At 40.9% G+C, this 18,792-nt stretch overlaps 1 protein-coding gene across 2 annotated transcripts in view; it reads right to left on the minus strand.

Annotated features, from left to right (window-relative positions):
• The window catches only part of negr1 (neuronal growth regulator 1), a 167,264-nt gene that overhangs the window by 84,366 nt on the left and 64,106 nt on the right, over positions 1-18,792 (minus strand). For both annotated transcript variants that reach the window (XM_037769190.1, XM_037769189.1), the window contains exon 3: positions 1,216-1,341. In XM_037769190.1, the coding sequence (XP_037625118.1) occupies positions 1,216-1,341 (126 nt within the window). The remainder of the gene's footprint in view (positions 1-1,215; positions 1,342-18,792) is intronic.

Consider the following 18,792-nt stretch of genomic DNA (forward strand, 5'->3'; position numbering starts at 1 on the left):
GAGGTCCTGCAAATAAGGTAAGGTAAAGCTTCCATACTGGCAAGCAGAAACTAAGCTATTCAGCTAGCTCATAGATATATCAATACAGACTGCTGAAGTGGCTAGTTTCATGTGAAATAGTCTTCTGAAAAAAACATGTTCCATTATGCCAGACACATGTTGTGTAAAACCGTGTAGAAGAAGGTGAAATACTAAACCCAGAGTAAGGGAATAATTCAGCATTTTGGTAAATACGCTTATTGCATATTTTAGCGTTAGTTAGGAGTCCACAGAGCTCATAAGGTTTTTTTAATGTAATTATTTTTATGTTATGACTTCTTCAAGAAACTGCCCATGGATTTGTTAAATGACCTGTAGTGCAGTGATTCAGGAACTCTTGAAATGACTTATTGAACTTAATAAAATCAATTTAAATTCACTGCACACAAGTTGGTCTATACAGTATAATCTTTATGCAAGTGCAACTATGTTGAAAAATAAGTTTGTCCAGTGTTTTATTTTTCTTATATGGTGAGCCTGAGGCAGAACGTGGTTGCATTAGCTAGACACACCTCATTATGTGGGATGGACCAGTCTATGGCTGAATCTGAACTCAGGGTAAAGTATATGAATATGGTCGAGAGGTGTCAATACATCAGTAGCCATTCTTTATATACTGTATGTGTGATTTAGCTGTTTTTAATTATTATTTAATTGTAAATCTAGATCAGCCCCGAAGTTAAGCTGAGGTTGAGTGGGCCTACATTAAATTGTTAGGCATGTAAACAAGTAATTCCTTTATCTTATCATTGAATCTTTCCAGCTGTTTGGAGCTAAGGTGAGTCTGTTGGTCACAGAAAAACAATCAATAAGTCATTGCTTCTGCCCTTAAATACACAGCTCTGGATGGCAACATCATTGCAGGAGCTCAGTATGTACTCAGGTCTCACTGGCTCCATGTTTACTTGAATATAATATCACATCTATCCATCCCCCCTCCCCCCTTCTGTCATGAATCCATCCAACCTCATCCATTTATTGCTCCATCCCTTCCCCCTGCCATCTCGTCATCAGCAACATAACTACCAGTCCTCTCTCGTCCTCGGTCTATCACCTATTGATCCCGTCCATGCCTCCTCATTTCCTCTCTGAAACCATCCATCCATACGTCCGTCCGTCCATTTATCCACCCACCCATTCATTAGCATAGGTTTGTGAGAGGTGAAGTGAACTCACCTAATGGGGTTATGTGTCTCCAGGAAATGCCTGGCTCGGGTTTCCCACTGGCTGTACAGATGAGCGACACATTGCTGCCCTCATTTACCGTGATGTCGGAAGAAATGTCATATATCTTGGGAGGAACTAGAAGAAAATAAGAAAAAAAAAATACAGAAAACAAGATTAGCATTTCAAATCTGCAACCTCTGGCTCATGCACCAACATCATCTTTATGGAACATAACATTAAAGAGCAAATGAGGGTATGGTGGATATCTGAACAGCGAGAATTGGCCTATGTTCCAGTTTAGAGCAAAGAGACACAGTACATGCTATACCTAAATGACCCCTCACTTCAGGTATAATCACACTAGGTACCTTATATTCAGACTCCGTGACTCAGTTTGACATTGCTATCTTGTTAAATGTTGTCTGGGGGGAGGATTTGATTTTCCCCTTGCCAAACATGGAAAATAATAGGCATTTCTACGGACTTAGAAGGCATATTGTTATGACGTGGATACTAAAACACCAAACAAAGGTGTTTTAATGAACCCCAAACAAAATAATGGTTTCCTTTTTAGCAGACAGAGAGTAACATACTACTTAGGCTAAAGAGCTAACTAGCTAAATCAGCAAACTTATCAGCAACACAGTCCTGCTTCCGGTTGAATATTTTCTCATGTTCTTATAGTTTTCTCACTTAACTTGAGATTTGTTATTAATGAGGAAGAAATAGAGTGATTTGGAAAGAAGCAGGACTCTATTGGTTGCTAACATGTCAACTTATATAGCTTGATAGCAAATGTAAGCTAGGCAGTAAAGCCAGGATTGTGTTCAGTAGTCTTTAAGAAGAAGTGGATGTAGTCACCATGACGTCAGCCATTGGTGCCGTTTTGAAGCTTTAAGTTCGTCATTTTGGCCTTCGCCATCTTGGTTTTTAGCCATCACCATCTTGGTTTTTAGCCGTTGCCATCTTGTTTTTTTGCAACTAAAAGTGACACGAGAGGTTGGAGCTAAGTACAACCGAAAGCTAAATAACACATTTTCAGGCAACCAAAATGTTAATATTAACTTTCATGAACTGAAAACACACTGTGAAAGTATTAAATAAAACATGGGCAACTCCCAGACCGGACAACGCCGTGATAGCAACCTGTAAATCACAAGGTAGCCACGCCCTAAAGCATCCCCTGCTTTATGGTCTATTTGACTCTAAATGGGACCATAATTTACTAAATGAACATCATGTTGTATTGAAGAAGACTTGAAACTAGCGATTGAGACCATAAACTCATGTTTACAATGTTTACTGAGGTAATAAATCAAGTGAGAAGTAGGGTCATTTTCTCATAGACTTCTATACAATCAGACTTCTCTTTGCAACCAGAGGAGTCGCCCCCTGCTGGATATTAGAAAGAATGCAAGTTTAAGGCACTTCTGCATTAGCTTCACTTTTCAGACTCGGATGTTGTCCACGTTGTCCTGGTTACAGTGCATGACAAACTCACTTTTCTTTTTAAACAATGAGATCATCATGGGCATGATTCATTCGTGTTTATAGTTAGTTGAATATATGAGCCGTGATTATGCTGTTGACCGTAACTATGTTTAATATTTCCTGACAGAGCTTGGCAGTCAGTTGGTTCCACTCACAAAGGCTTGGATTGGCTGCTCAGTCATTTCTTCAAATCGCTATTCATAAGAACAAAACCCGACCTTCTTGAATCACTCAACAAAAACACGTGGGCAGTGATTCATAGGTCTGGAGCAACCGGGCTACACTTTCGGCGGTTTGGAAGCTGCATATCATAAATCCATGAAGTCCCTAAAAGGCATATTTTCGAGAAAGAAAAGTGAAAGTTCCTTTCTATTGAGGGCAGCTCATCAACAGTCCCTGCTGGACATCACTTACAATCATAATTGACAAGTTTCTGGGCACTTAAATCCTCTCCAAGCTTTGATGTTAAAAGCTTCGGTATTTAGGCTGCTGAAAACACACGCAGACACACATGCAGCCACCCACAAAGGCATTTAAGCACATTCAACCAAGCACACATGCAGACACATGGGCGCGCACACACATACAGGCTTATGAGACACTATTTTAATCTGCAAGATTTGAATCTCTGAGGGAGCTTTTCTGCAGTGGACTGTGCTATACAGTAATGACTTCTCAGTCGTCTGGGGCTTCAAACTATTCGACCCTCTGATCCCTCCTGATGCCTGCTAAAAAACTAACAAAAGAACAGTTGATTCAACAATTTCCAGAGTTCCACTTTAGACCCACCAACACTTTTTCTGGAGTCACGTGGTCTCTTTTGTCATTGAGCTCTGTCCACTTTAGCTGCACCCACTCTTCTCTTCACTCTATTATGAGCAACAATACAGAGGATGTGGCTAAGAACATACAGTATGAATAATGACAATACCCTCCATATGTTCTGCATTGATTTAAATTTACTTTACTGTTCATGTCGTCCCTCCTCAAATCTTGTACAATGGAGTAAAAAATAACTAAACTCTACTGAAAATAATGATTTGTGGTCTGAACCCACTACTTCACCACTAGTCATAAACACTGACTGTATGGGCACCAATTTTCTATTAAGAGCAAACAGCCTACGATCAAATACAGGATGGTGCATCATTGAAAGCATCATATAACTGGAACCTCTATGGCGGAAAGGAAAGAAAGGAAGGAAGGAAAAAAACCCATCTATGATTCACAAATGGTATCAACCCCGCCGTTTTGACCCAGCCACACACAAACACAGCCTTCAATGATACGAGGGACTGCCCTGGAAAACTTTCTCATCTCTGGTGTTTTCTGTTTTGCGGGGGGATAAGGCGTCATTTTTGATCAACAGATCTGGATCTAAATGAGATGAAAGTGGCAGACCTTCAGTGGGAGAGGACCGGAGGCGATGTTGAATCTAGGTTATTGCTTGTCAGACTCCTGTGTTTACTTGCTGTAGGACCCCACTGTTGACACTTCTCCTCAGTGTCTGATAGCGCAAAATTGAAAATGTTGGGGTTGTCTACTGATCCTATCTCTCCCTGGCAGGGACTGAGAGGTTTTCAAAGGTTCAGATGAAGAGCCCTCAGTTTTTCAGCTTACAGCTACTGTAGCTCTACTGTATAACACTGTTTGCTCCAGCAGAGAGTAACAAAAAGTCCTGGAAACGGAATAAAAGATCAATGGAAATCAGTCAAACTTTAGACACGTGGGGAATGTCTGTGAAGAACAGAACAGTAATTTATTCACCAGACAATAACCCGTGTTTTGTTTCATGTCTTTTAAAAACTATTGTAGTTAGACACCATCAAACAGTTCAGACAACCAAATCTGCTTTAAAGGAACAGTGTGTAACATTTAGGGAGATCCATTAGCAGAAATGGAATATAAGTGTATAACCTGAAAATCTGAATTGTTGTGTTTTTGATACCTTAGAATGAGCCGTTTATATCTACATACGGCGCGAGTCCTCTCTTCATGAAGCTGGCCGCCATGTTTCTACAGTAGCCCAGAACGGACAAACCAAACACTCGCTCTAGATAGAGCCATTCGCGTTTTCACGTCGGCTACCATAGTTCTCTTACAGAAGTTTCCGTTGATTGTAATCTGTAACCTCACTGCTAGATGTCGTCACATCCTAGACACTGCTCCATTAAGAAGTAAGACAACGGCTGTGTCCGGATATTTACTTTCTGCATCTTTATTTGTATCGCCACAACGTATTTCTAACTTTGAATTATGTCAAGTTTTTAAGAAATTCCAAAAATATTTAAAAAAAAATAATGCATATCAACTACTTTTTTTTGGCTAAAATTACCACCAGGGTCTGAAATTAGCACCCACCACCCTCCAAATGTAGGTAAATTGTTGGCAGTGGCAGGTAAAATCGTCAGGCCATCCGCAAATTTGGCGGAAAGGGAAAACGCGAGGGATGGGAATCGAGAATGGGTTCCCATTGAGAAGGTTCCTAGTTGTAATCCCAGTGACCGGCTCGTCTGCCGACAGCACGGAGCACGTTATGGTGCGTTCAAGCTCTGCTCAGTAAAAAAAGAGTATTGGACCAAGGTATATTACAACGTTATCATGATGTGTTCAAATGTAATTTTGTCAAATTTAGTTTTTGGCGAGAGACTTGAATAAATAAAACTTGATTATAAGGAGGTATATTTCAAAAGTGGCAGATCAAATTTCTGAGTGGCAGACAAGAAAATACTTGCCTGCCTCAGTGGTAGGCAGTGAAAAAAGTGAATTTCAGACCCTGATTACCACAATACAAGCTCTTGCAGTTAGGCTGTCAGTTATGGTGCCAAATGATGACGATTCACAAGTGTCCTGAATCTCAATTTACCGCCCACTGTTCAATATGAAGCATTTATTATTCTGTGGGGAATAGTGAATGAGTGATAGAGGGACTTCGGACTCAGCTAATGCATAAACAAAATATGATTATGCCATCTGTTGTCCCTCTTTGAAAAAAAAAAAACATCCTAAACACGATCTTATATAAGTGAGAGTCTCGTTGCTAGGTTACAGTGCTGAGCCATTGCAAGCATTGTAGCTGAGGGGCTATAGGATGGACACATGAATATTGAGGGCTGATGGCGGGTTTCGATTTGGCAAATAGAATCTTAAATCTATTTGAAATTCCACACCCACTAATGAGAAAATCAAGTTACCAAGCGGCTGCAGAAGTTAAAATGTTCAATTTGTGTCTACCTTTCAGTGTGGCTCTAAATGGTGGAACTTATTACTGGGTAATTTCAGACTGAATCATAATTGTTGATGCCACACACTAATTATTCCTATGAATGTGTGTAAGTGTGTGTGCGAGTGGTGTGAATAGCTTGTTCAGTTCTGTTTACATACTATCAACAATGGCAATAGTCAACACAGCAGAAAGGACACAGTCTTAACCTTGTAGTGAGGACTAAGACAGTGATTGGGTTCAAGGTAGCTCTACCATTACCTTACTCGGCAGCATTAAAGCTGTTTCACACCAGTGTGATTCAGAAACGAAAAATGATGCAAAGAATTTGCATACAGAATTACAGCATTGAACCTCTGGTGACACCGGCTCGGATGTCTTTTCTGCTTTTTTGTGTTCTCGCTGAAATAGAGGAAATGCACCTGGATTGGATGAAAGGAACCAAGTTTTCAGCAATGTCAATGTTCCTCTTTGAGCTGAAATGATACCATTTAGGCATCCCTCAGTGCAGTTCCTCAGAAAGCAGCGTAGTTGATACCTACCTTGACCCAATCAATGTTTGAAAGTGTGCTTCAAGTGCACATTTTAAATGTTTTATTTGATTTATTGGCATGTAACACAGTTGAAGTGTTTTCAGCTTTTACCCCAGCGTAGCTACAAGGTCTTTGCAATGTTGTTACACTGACACCTATATAAGCTAAGGACCCAAAGCCAGAGATCAATATGCTAAAAAAACATCGTTCAAAATATCTCATTATGACAGAGTAAGGATTTATTCAAGAACCTTAAAGGAATAGTTTCACATCTAGGGAGATATGTTTACCACCTTATGGTGGAGATTCAGATGAGAAGATCAATACCAGGGGAAACAGCTAGCCTGGCTGTGTCCTTCGGTTACAAAATCTGTCTACCAACACATCTTAAAGAGGATGTATTATGCTCATTTTCAGGTGTACACTTGTATTTTGGGTTTCTACTAGAACATGTTTACATTCTTTAATCTCCAAAAAAAGCTTTACTTTTCTCATACCGGCTGTTCTGCAGCACCTCTTTTCACCCTCTGTTTGAAACGCTCTATTTGAGCTCCTGACCCCCCGTCCTGAAAAGCCCAGTATGCTCTGATTGGTCAGTTGGCCGACTCCGTTATGATTGGTCAACCGAACCAAACTCTTTCGACTCCGCTCCAGCTCCGCTCTTACAAGCTTTGTGTGAGGACGTGCCAAAACTATCCGTTATGTAAATGTGTTACGTTATGGAATAAAAGGCAGAACAAGCAAGGCGTTTCAGGCAGTTCAGTAGCAGTGTTTCTGTGGGCGAGAGTAACTCCCCTCGGCGTGGACTTTTACATGCACAAAAAAAAACTATATAACACACTAAAGGAAAGGGAAAAAGTACAAAAAGCATAATAGGTCCTCTTTAAACTCTGTTCAACGTGTTATATTTTGCCATACAAATCCCAAGAGAAAAAAATGATATTTCACCGTTTTACGAGGGGTTATACGCTGGTGTATTTCTTGGCTCTGTACCGTTGCCAGGCAACCAGAGAAGACTCCAGTAAGTTACTGCCTCCAGCCAAGAAATGGTCTGGCACATAAATGGTCTTTTTTATACTTTTTGTGCCGATTAAACAAATGCAATATAACGTGATAAGTGATTTTTATATGTGTTGGTAGTTAGATTTTGTTACTGTTAAGACAGAGCAGGCTAGCTGTTTCCAATCTTTGTGGTAAGCTAAGCTAAATGGCTACTGGCTGTAGCTTCATATATTTAATGGACAGATATGGGAGTGATATTTATCTTTTCATCTAACTCTCCATCAGAAAGCAAATAAACATATTTCCCAAAATGTCAAACTTTTCTTTCAAAAATGTCCAAAGTCCTAAAAAATGGCATTAAATCTGGTTGAGTGTTTGGCGCCCACCTCAGTTACTGTTTGTGACTAAAAGCAAACTCTCGGCTAGAGTATGTTAGGGACAGATTGTGGTCATGTCTGAAGTGCAAATTATTCACATGGATGTTCGTCCCTGCTGTGAAAAGCCTTTTAGACATTGTTGCAAGAATCCTCGCTTGCCAATTCCTTGGTTACCACATTACCTTGAAAGCCTGCAAAGTCCATTACCATCATCTTTTTCTTGGGTGCATCTCTCTGAGTGCCCTGTATTATACCTTTTACACCACCTCCACCTCTTGAAACATCAGAGACTGTGCTGCTCCTTGAACAACAGATCATTATAACCCATCTCTCAATACCTACACACACAGCTTGTTGTTTTCTTTAGGTGCTAATTCAGTAACGATGCTATGATTGTCATGTTTGCCCATTCCTCTCTAATTTCCCCTTCTCCAGCCCGGCGGGAGGCGCTGAGAGTGAGCTGCCACAGCTGATCTGGGCGGCGTCATCTCCTCACTGGCAGACACCTCGGGTGAATAAATAAGCCTCTAATGACGCCACCTTGAATTACGGAAATGCTTACAGCTGCACTATTAAAATGCAGGGGTTTTTCTTCTGGAACTGCAAAGTGGGAGGCACACAACTGGGCTCTTCTATGAATTCTGACAGGTCTCTCCAGAATGACTTCTGCTACCAAATTGCAGGACCCCATTACTGGCTAAACCTACTGCCATCCAGCTTTCCAATTAGAGCACAGAGGGGAAGCCCAGCTACTTGTTGTAATGGATGGCAGTATGGGGAGGTAGAGGAGTGTCTGGGAGAGCTGAGAGGGAGGGAGAAAAGGGGAGAAATTCCTGCTTCCTTTTCTGTAATTCAAATCCTTCATTTACCCACCGTCATCCTACACACACCACAGAAACGGACGAAGATGCTGCAACTGCCCCGAGCAGCTCCTGTCCAAACACAATACGTTGTAATGGTCTTATTAAACCGCAGATGCTTACTGATCTGAGGACTGATTGTGCTTAATCAACGACATGCAGCACTTTGAAATTGGATTAGGGGCAGATTTGAGTTTTACTTTTCAGCTTTGCTTGATAACAGTGAAGAAATCCTGAAGCGATCTTTGATTAGCTCCTTGCAATTCTAAACTCCAAAGCCTCCACAAACCGCAGGTTGTTCTAGATGACATTGATACAGATGGATCATAATGTATACCTGATAAACATATGTGTGTTTGTAAGGCGTAATATAAACCTCAGTAATGAGACAGTTCCCACACAGTTATTCCTTAAGGTTTTCAATTCCCTTTCCTCACTGCAGGCAGCAAGGAAGAACCAACTTCCAGCCCGTTAATTAGGTGTCAGACACGGAAACTAAACATAAACAGTGACAGATTATATTACTCAAAGGGATTACCTCCATTTGCGGTGTCATAAAGCAGGCACGGATAATTTGTAGTACTTAACTTTGGAAAAAGTCCATCCAAGTAGAAAGAGGAATCTGTCATTATTGGAAAGGTTTTTTCACTGCAACTGACAAAAACACATAACCTTAGTGGCCCTCCAATTTAGCAATTTGCATTTTTTACTATAATGATGGCTGACTTCTTCATCATTTCAGCGCCCTCAGACGAAGCAATTTGACTCATATGAATTTTACAAAAATCTTCAAAAATATGTGTAATTATGAAGGAAAATGTTGACTTTTTGGATATACAGCACCGTGTGTGTTTGTGTCTTAGTGTTAGGGCGTGGCGGTATATTCACTTCTTAAGGTATATCGGTATGTTTTCAAACAACGCGGTCTCACTCCCAACTCGTTAAATATTAATATAATTGGGCAGTGTCCCTCTGCATCGGATACCGACGCAGAGAGGCACCCTTTAGCAACAGTATGTGACGAATCGAGCTTTCAACTAACTCCAATGGGCGCAATTCTGACCCGACTCTACCTCTGTGTCTACCCGATAGGTCTGCTCACAAACTCGGCCGCACTCGCTCTTTTTGGCTGGACCACAGCAAAGCAATAACTCGAAAGTATGTCACTGATTACACCATCGGTCGAAGTGAGTGATAATGTTAAACCAAAATATGGTCCTTCAAAATAAATAGGCGCGACAGTGTTTCTGCTGGTAATGCCATCTCCGCGATCAATTAGCTGATCCACTTCATCAATACATACAATGTAAATGTAAATGTAAATGTACACTGTAGTTGTCAGTTTATATATGAATAAACACTGCACACAATAACACTTTAGATGAGTAATCCAGAACAATAAATGGTTGAAAATAGCATGATTATATTGTTAAATATATTCATTATTAAAACGGTCCTCAATTATTTGTCTCAAACGTATCTTAACTATGTTATTTAATATAAGTGCTTGTACAATCTTACATGTGACTTTGACTTACTGTACTTTGACTTACTGTACAACTGAACATTTAGCCCACTTCGTAGAAAATACCCATACAGTATATACTGTATATTGTGTGTATGATTTTGGGTCCATATCGCCCAGGACTACTAAGTATATGTATGGGCACACGTTCATGTGCCTGCAGTGTGTGCTTTCAAATAAATAACATACAGTACTTGAGACCATAAACTTTGAAAGTCACTCTAGCTTTACCTCCAATATCACCTGCTGCTCTCTCATACCGTTATTAAACATATTAATCTCAATCATTTTCAACAGAAAAACACACACGACCATACGCCAATAATAAAAAGCAATAAAAATGTTCAGAAAAAAAGGGATGTTTTCCTTTTCTTTCCATTTATTCGCGCCCAGCAGCAATAGAGGAGTTGGACTAAGTGCCGGAATGGCAGGGCCAAGACATAAAACCTCATCAGCCCTTATTGCTTGTCTGGTTTTGGCATCTCTTCATATTCTAAGATCTCCTCGTGGCTAAGACGTTGGGGAGGTTAATAAAGAATTGAGATCTGAGGAGTTGTAGCAGACAGCAAACGGCTAAAGACACAAATAGATTCCCAGCAAGTGCACATTAGCTGATGAACATTATTCCATAATGGTATCATTACGTGTGATGAATCCAGTGATTTACCCTCTTAATGTACTGCAGGAATTCGCCTGAGGGTCCAATAGTATGATGATATACTGTATATCAGTTTCAACTTCAACAGATCACACATTGGTGTTTTTGATTTAATATAGTACAAGTGCAAATTGTTGTCTTTAACATGGGATTCCTCTGTCGTAGCTTTTTTTGTGTAGGTGTGACCTAGTTGTTATTTTAGTTGCTGCGTCTCCAAAAGCACACCTCACTGTATCACTGTAAATGCACCTGGCATACATTCTTACGGTAAAATCTATGCCCATTACTTTAGTTGTAACCCTGAAGTTATATTCTACTCTCGGTTTATGGCCCACTTTTTTTTCTTTTTTTTTTTGCTCCAAGGCAGCATTCCTGTCTCTGGCTAAAACAGAAATGACCCCAATACTGTGGTAACAATAATGTACTGGTGAAGTGTTGATAGCTTTGGAGAAAGAAAAAGCATTGGACAATTTTACCTCGAGCCTCCAAAATGTCCAATGTACAGACATTGCCAGAGTCACATAGTGAAACAGTTTTCACCATGTTGGTGGAACAGCCTCTGTTGTCAGCTGTTTCATTGTTCTTTGTACTAGTCACATTGGCAATTTTCGACTGTTTTAAGGGATGCTCAAGCACAAATAAGTTTCATGTCAGCGCCCCTAAAAATGAATTATCATACCCTCTGCGACGCGGATTGCCGGTCGACATTACTGTCTTTAAGAGGCTGTGTAACGGGCTCAGCCTTAAAGCTAGAGTGAAGATATTGGAATCATATGAAAATATAAGGAATCCATTGTTATCAACCATGTCATGTTGGTTTGCCGGGAAGGAGGCTAAATAAATAACGCTAAAAAGTTAGGCTCAATTTTGGCGAGGGAAAACTGGCATGGCGATTTTCAAAGGGGTCGACTAACCTCAAGACGAAAATACATTTCCTCTAGGAATGTTAATAAATAACCATTTGACCCTTAACCGACATCAAGCATTTTAACCGATTAACGCTATCGGTTAAACGGTTCAAATAAATATTAATAATTAATTAAAAAGCTGAGAAAAAACTCAGAGGAGCGGCTCGTCTCTTTAAGGAGAAAAGCTGATCCAAATTGAGAGGCTGAGCTGGAGTTGCAAGATACAGGAAGTTGACTCCGGTCCATGGCTCGCTTGAGCGGAGCGAGTTGCAGCCTCGTAGCATTTATCCACCGACAAATAAACCGTACACACACTGTCTGCTACACGTACGTTCACAGCTGTAACACCACCGATAAACCCACACTCCCTGCTGCCACACACACGGTCTTTCGGACACTCGTAAAAGTTACGCCGCAATGACAGAGCGGCAGCGATAACGAAGCTACCAGCAGAGCTACAGCTCCTAACGTAGCACAAAAACACACACTGTTTGTCGGCCAATCGCTATCGTTAATCCGGGCTGACAGAGTATCGTTACGGTGGGCAGACAATCTGCTAAACTAAACTAAATGTGCGGTGGAGACTTTTACTGGCAACGTGGCTGCATGTCCACGACACTACATGCAGCACCGTGGGTGCCAAGTTAACTATCCTGACGGTGAAATGAAGACTCAATTGTCTGTTGTACTCATACTGTACACTGCAGCTGGCGCACTGCTGCATGCGAGGCATTAATCAGTCCCCTAAAGATCTGATCCTAGAATCGCCCCTGACTTGTCATAATAACTGTCTGTATATATTGCTAGATAGTGGGTTGATTAGGCTGAATGATTAAAAAGAATAACAAGTTTCACTATTAAACATGCTGGAAACAAGCTTTGCTCCATGCAGAAATCCGAGGGAACTACGAACACCATTTTTTGTTCAACTTGTAATTAACCATTAGTTTATGATAATATTCCTGTCATGACCTAATGGTGCAAAAATAACATGCTTCCGCAAATGTCACAACCAATACATATGATGAGTAATTGCCGATGAAGTTAACGATGCAGAAAGCGTGATTATGGAGAGCTTGTTACCAATTTCATGCACTTCTGGGGAATTCATGAATTAAGGGAAATCAATTGATGAAAATGAACTTTTCGAAATACCTTGTGAGAGGCAATTAATCTTCAATGGGAGAGCGGCACTGGGCATGTAATTCAAAGATAAGCTATCACCCACTCATTGAAATAGTTTCTAATTTATTCATGCTAATCAGTGTCGTTCAGCCTCGGCATCTTGCTTATGATAAACAAAATTCCTCAGCGTGGGCCACTCTGCTTTCGCTTTCAACGGTGATCACTGGTTTTTCAATTAGCTGCGCGAGTCCACAAAGTGTCTTTGATAGGCGCGGACACGCACGGGGCTCATTTCAAAGAGTTTATCGTCAAAATGAAACACTGAGGCTGTCAGAGGGCAAGCTGCTTTCCAACAACGAAATATCAGCCGGTGACCAAATGACCGTTGCTAGGGGTGATCCTCTGTGCATCTCTGCTCTCAGCCCATGTGTGGATCCATGTGTGTGTGTGAAATGGATGATCAGATGTGAGGACACAAAGCTCTGTCTCCATCTGGCATTGAGCCTTGATGCAGCGCTAAAGGTCAAAGGTCAAACTTTAGAACCCGGGTCGTGATTAACGGGGAGAGAGCAGTTGGCAGCTAACAGACGCACACTACACCCAGTAGGAGGGAAGGAGCTCGGCTCAGCGGGCGGCTGGATCTGCTCTTTACTGGCTCTTTGCTCATCAGTTTGTCATACGAAAGGCTTTTTGCTGCCACTGTTATTGCAGTCATTATCTATCGAAATTCAGAGTCAATATTCATGATGCAAATGTCAATATTCCAGCCAAATCAGATCATTTTTACCTATAGTATAACCTATTAATCATGATCATCCGTATAAAATACTGACTCGCCTTTTCAGACATGTCGTTTTATTGAAACTCCCCAGTTGCTCACGGGAAATGATTTCTCAGAGATGAGGAAAGCCTTTCTGGGTACAGAAGCTGTTAACTGTCATAAATGCTCAAAGTGCCCTTGATAGTTATGATGAGTGTCTTTTAAAACATCCAGATTTGGGGTTTCTAGAGGAGCCATCATCATCAGAGCAACGTGCAATGCCCTATCTTTGTTCATCCATTTGTAATAACATTAAGCTATTCCCTTGAAATATTAATACGTGTCTGTGATTGTTTGTGTTATCAGGGAGAAAAGAAGCCCTGAATTTCAGGAAGAGCAGTGAATTGTCTGTGAACAAAGTTTTGCGGGAAGAGGGGTCAAAACACATTCATTCATTGTTTGTCAAAGTCCCTCTTCCTTTCTCTCTCTGTCCTGATTTATTTCTCTCATTGGTGAGTCATATAAGTCCATGATAAATAGCACCGACTGCCAAACAATTCAAGGTTCAAGTGCTGAAGAGGATTAGTGATTATTCTCAGGAGGTGTGTGTGTGTGTGTGTGTGAGGTATGTGCACGCCCACAAACACTGAAGGTGTGCGTATTGTTGTTCTGTGTGTGTCAGCTGCCACATTCTCGGATGGCGCCCGGTATCGACCGCTTTTCTTCACGAGCCGCCCCGTGGGCTGGAAGGAGAAGATTTGGACTAAACAACACGTAGGTGATACGGGGCCGATTCGTTCCCACTGAGGGCTTTGGAAAGGCCAAAGTCATGACTATTCAATAAATTGCTCATTATTAAAAACCCTGAGCTTGTATTTTGCAGAAAACAGATGTCAGTTCTCGCTGTTTTGTTACTCTAGGGGCACCGATTGTTCAAAAAATTATGTTCAAACAGAGCATCAGTGATCATTTTAAATAAGAAAGTGTCTCTTATTTTTGCCTGGTTGTTGTTGTTTTTGATAATACATCCTCTATCTATAAATAAAGCTGACCGTTGGCTTCTTTAACAAAGCAGGAGGGCTTCTGCTACTGGACCCAAATACAGCTACAAGTCAAGGAAGCAGACCGATGGAGGAAATCTCTCGCTGCTCTTTAATTGCACTTTGGGCGCCAGATGAATTTCATGGATGAGACAGGCGGGCGGCACCCCACTGCTGGTGGTCAGTCCGCATTCAGGGTGATGTATGCAACAGTGCTGTAGGGCCAGGGAGCGCAGCCTGTGATATTTATCTGCCCAATTAAGGCCAGTGTATCCCTGAGACGCCTGCCAATGCGTCACCCCCAGCAAATCTGTTTCACAGTCAGCCATCCCACTGTTGACGGAGGTTGTATTGTATGATAAACACAGCCTAGAGGAGCGTGCTTGGATCCACACACAGAAGTGAGAGAACCCATGTCTCTGTTGTGATTTACACCTCGGAGAACCAACTGTTTAGCACGAGAAAAGCCATGGCCTAACACCACTGGTGGAGGAAAACTTGATTGTTTTCACACACTCAGTTTGATTGTCTCATCCTCTCTGGCGTTTCCAGAGTGGCCTGCATGACCAGAATTCAATAAAAATCATCTCAGAAAGTAAATACAGTTTATTAAACGTCCTCTACATAACACGTCGCCTTTTACAAAACAAGAAGGGCTACAGAGAGCTGTCGTTCATGTCCACTTACCGTCTCCTTCTTACTTTTTTCACACTTTTCAGTTCAGATTTCATCTGAGTGACTGACTTGAGCATTATCAAAACTAACACCCACACGCATTTTAATTAATTTACTTTTAAAACAAGACTGCGACAAGGAAGATTAAGACATTTGTGCGGGCGGTTAATGCTCACAGATTCATTTAAGGATAGACATCTTTTTAAAACTGTCATGACACTGAAATAGATATGGATAAAAGCAATCAGGGTTTATATCAGACGGGCTGCAATGAATCATTATTTTCATCTTTCATAAATGTTTGTTTGATTGATTGATTAATCGTTTAGACAAAACAGAAATGCCAGAAAATAGTAAAAAATGTCCATTGCAGTTTCCCAGAGTCCGAGTTTTGTCTGGCTAACAGTCCAAAACCCAAAGATATTTATTTTATTATTGTAAAAAAAAATTCAATGGAGCCTCCAACATAGTTACCCATTCATTTTTGTCAAACAACTAATCGGATAATTGGCCAATTGTTTCAGCTCTATATCAGAGACATTCACACTGTTAAGCAACAAATATTGAAAATCATTTCTGATGCACCTCCTAGACCTCCATGATCTGCACCCTCAACTTATAAAATAAAGCTGATCTTTTACAGTGTAAACAGATACACACTACATAGTCAAGGAGGGCAAGAAGACTGTACTCTACTGTATTATCATCACTCCTTTATCTAACATGAACATTACTTATGAACATTGGGTGATGGCCAATTCGGACAGTGTGGAGAAATTATGTCATTCAAATATGAATTTAACTAAAGGTTTGGCATTATTTTGATTATTTGTGGTCTGACCCGAGACTATGGGTGTGCATTGGTCAGCTTTTAATGAGAAATATCAGCAGCAGGAGTGTTGAGTTTTATTAACACAGAGAAAAAGAAGAGCAACCTAGAACAAGGGTTGTCTTCAACCAACGAAAGTCGACTAACACTGAAACCATTTTGTCGACTAATGGATTAGTAAGGATGTGACGGTGAGGAAATTTCGCTACCGGTTAATACACTTGTGACAAAACCGTGGTTACCGCTTACACCGGACATTTTACAAAAAAAGATGATGCTCAATATATGTGGCGTGCTTACTTTGATCTTTAACGTTGGATGGCTGTGTGTCTGGCCTCTCTGGTCCAGCTTTCGTTGCGGGGCTACAGGTTTCCACCCGGCACAGCTGCACCGTGCACACCAACTGTGACCGCTCCATCCTCCTAATGGCGATTTCCTCATTAATGTTATGGTTCCCTTATAGCATTGGGTTTAAATCCGAAATATTGCCAAATAGGTGCTTTTACTTTTCGCTTTGACACCAAATCCTCCGCCATCGTCTTGTCTGTCAACTCAGCGTCCTGCTACTCTGTACTGAGACTCTGTACAGAACAGACACTTTCACTTTCAGTTTGTAGCATCCGTCGTCCGATTATGTTTTCATAACACGGCGCTGATTTGCAGAAATAAATTAAATGGGTTTTTATTTCTATCAAAAAAGCAAAGCGATTGTGGGGGGTGGGCAAGTAATTTAATTGGTGCATGATCAAACACTGTGTAACACCAACTACCGAGGCAAACCTATCAATTAGCTGATTTAATCAGACAGACAGATCTGTTAAACTGAGTTTCTCCGCAAAGAATCACACAAAAGCACCACTTTAAATCTTGTATTTAGCAGAGATGTGCTCATAAGTTCCTTGGAAATCAGTCATTGAGCATGAAAAAGCATTTCTGTTGAAAAGGAAGACTCATACCAGGCATGATGATTAGTGGCATTAGCCTGGCTCCAGATGTCTGCCCACATCTACTACTGTATTTGAGCCATTCAAACAGGTCTGGCATTGCGTTCATTGACTGCTGTTTTCCTTGTCGAAAGAAAACAACCAGGCCCATCAGAGGTTTGTAGGTGGAAACGAACAACATGAGCAAGATATCAGGCTAGTGTGGTAGTGTGACTATGTTGTTGTAATGATGGAAATGAAATTACTGTGACTTGATGATTCACTTTTTATGCCTCTGGTAAGGTTTTTACAGCATGATGATTTGTTTGATTTTCTACTATGTTACTAGACATCTGCGCACGCTGACACCTGTAGAGCAGCGTGGCGCATTGCTGTTTTTTACTCGACGAAAAACTCTGCATCATGACAACTTGCTGTGTTTCACTAAATATGTATCAGCAACAGTGAGTGACAACAGAGATGAATATGTCCTGCCCAGTAATCTAATGTTATCAACAAGTACAGGCATGTCGAGAATACATTGGAAAAAGGAAGCATAATTGCAATGGGCCAGCGTCCAAGAAAATTCTCAGGGAGTCTAAAGTCTACATTTTCTGCTTTGGAACAACCCCATTACTATAATCTGAAGCCCATTTTGATGTACAACTGTAATTGTAAACATGCATTTCAAAGTACAAAGAGTACAAAAAACATCACTCTGCTATTCACTGCGAGTAAAGTAGGTCCAAAATTGTCATTCAGAGAGCAATCAAGCTTTCCATAATGGATCACTCTGAATCCGAGATGAAGAAAACTCTGACATTTGGAGCTACGCTGGTTAAAGGCAATGTGGCAGAATAAATTTGCAGCAGTGACAGTGTGACAGTCTGCCTTTATGTTAAGCTGTGTTACCTGTAAAGGCTATTCCAAGTGCCCAAATAAAAAATGTTCCTCTCCACTCATGCTGCATCTATTCCCTCTCTAGAGGAGAGGAGACGTGAGAGCTGAGTGGCTGACCTTTGTCCTTACTCATTTTAATTAACCATGGCTAATATCAGCCATTTCCGTGATGAGGACTCACATTAGTGCGAGTGCACAAACACACAATCACCTACCCACACGTGCGTGAAAGAAGCACACGTGTAATGTTGCGTGCACACGCAAACACATAATGGAGGAGAGAGATTTACCGGGGCTAAGATAGAGATTTCACAAACTCCACAACCACACAACCACACACACGCAGACACACAAATGACAATGATTAGTGGCTAACTAAATGTCAGGGGCCATAATGGCAAATCTGTTCCTTTAGACACACTCATATTCTCTCTACACTTTCCCTGCAATATTAATGTCAGGCCGCATTGTTTTAATGCATTATTATTCCACTGAGACTCTTGATGCACAGTTATTCCAGCTGGGGACAGTAACACCAATTCACTATCCTCTCCTCCACAGCACTAACAACACATACAGTCATGAGGTACTATTGCCACAGGGTTGTCACGGTGTGAGTCTTTTACTTTGATACCGACCAAAGGTTCATTTTTACAATACTAAAAAAATACTACAGTATATCTTTTAGGGGTGTGAAAGAATATATCAATACACATGAGTAAGGCGATATTGTGTTTTGTGATACTGTATTGATTCT

The sequence above is a fragment of the Sebastes umbrosus genome, chromosome 5 (assembly GCF_015220745.1).
Source record: "Sebastes umbrosus isolate fSebUmb1 chromosome 5, fSebUmb1.pri, whole genome shotgun sequence".
Taxonomy (NCBI): Eukaryota; Metazoa; Chordata; class Actinopteri; order Perciformes; family Sebastidae; genus Sebastes; species Sebastes umbrosus.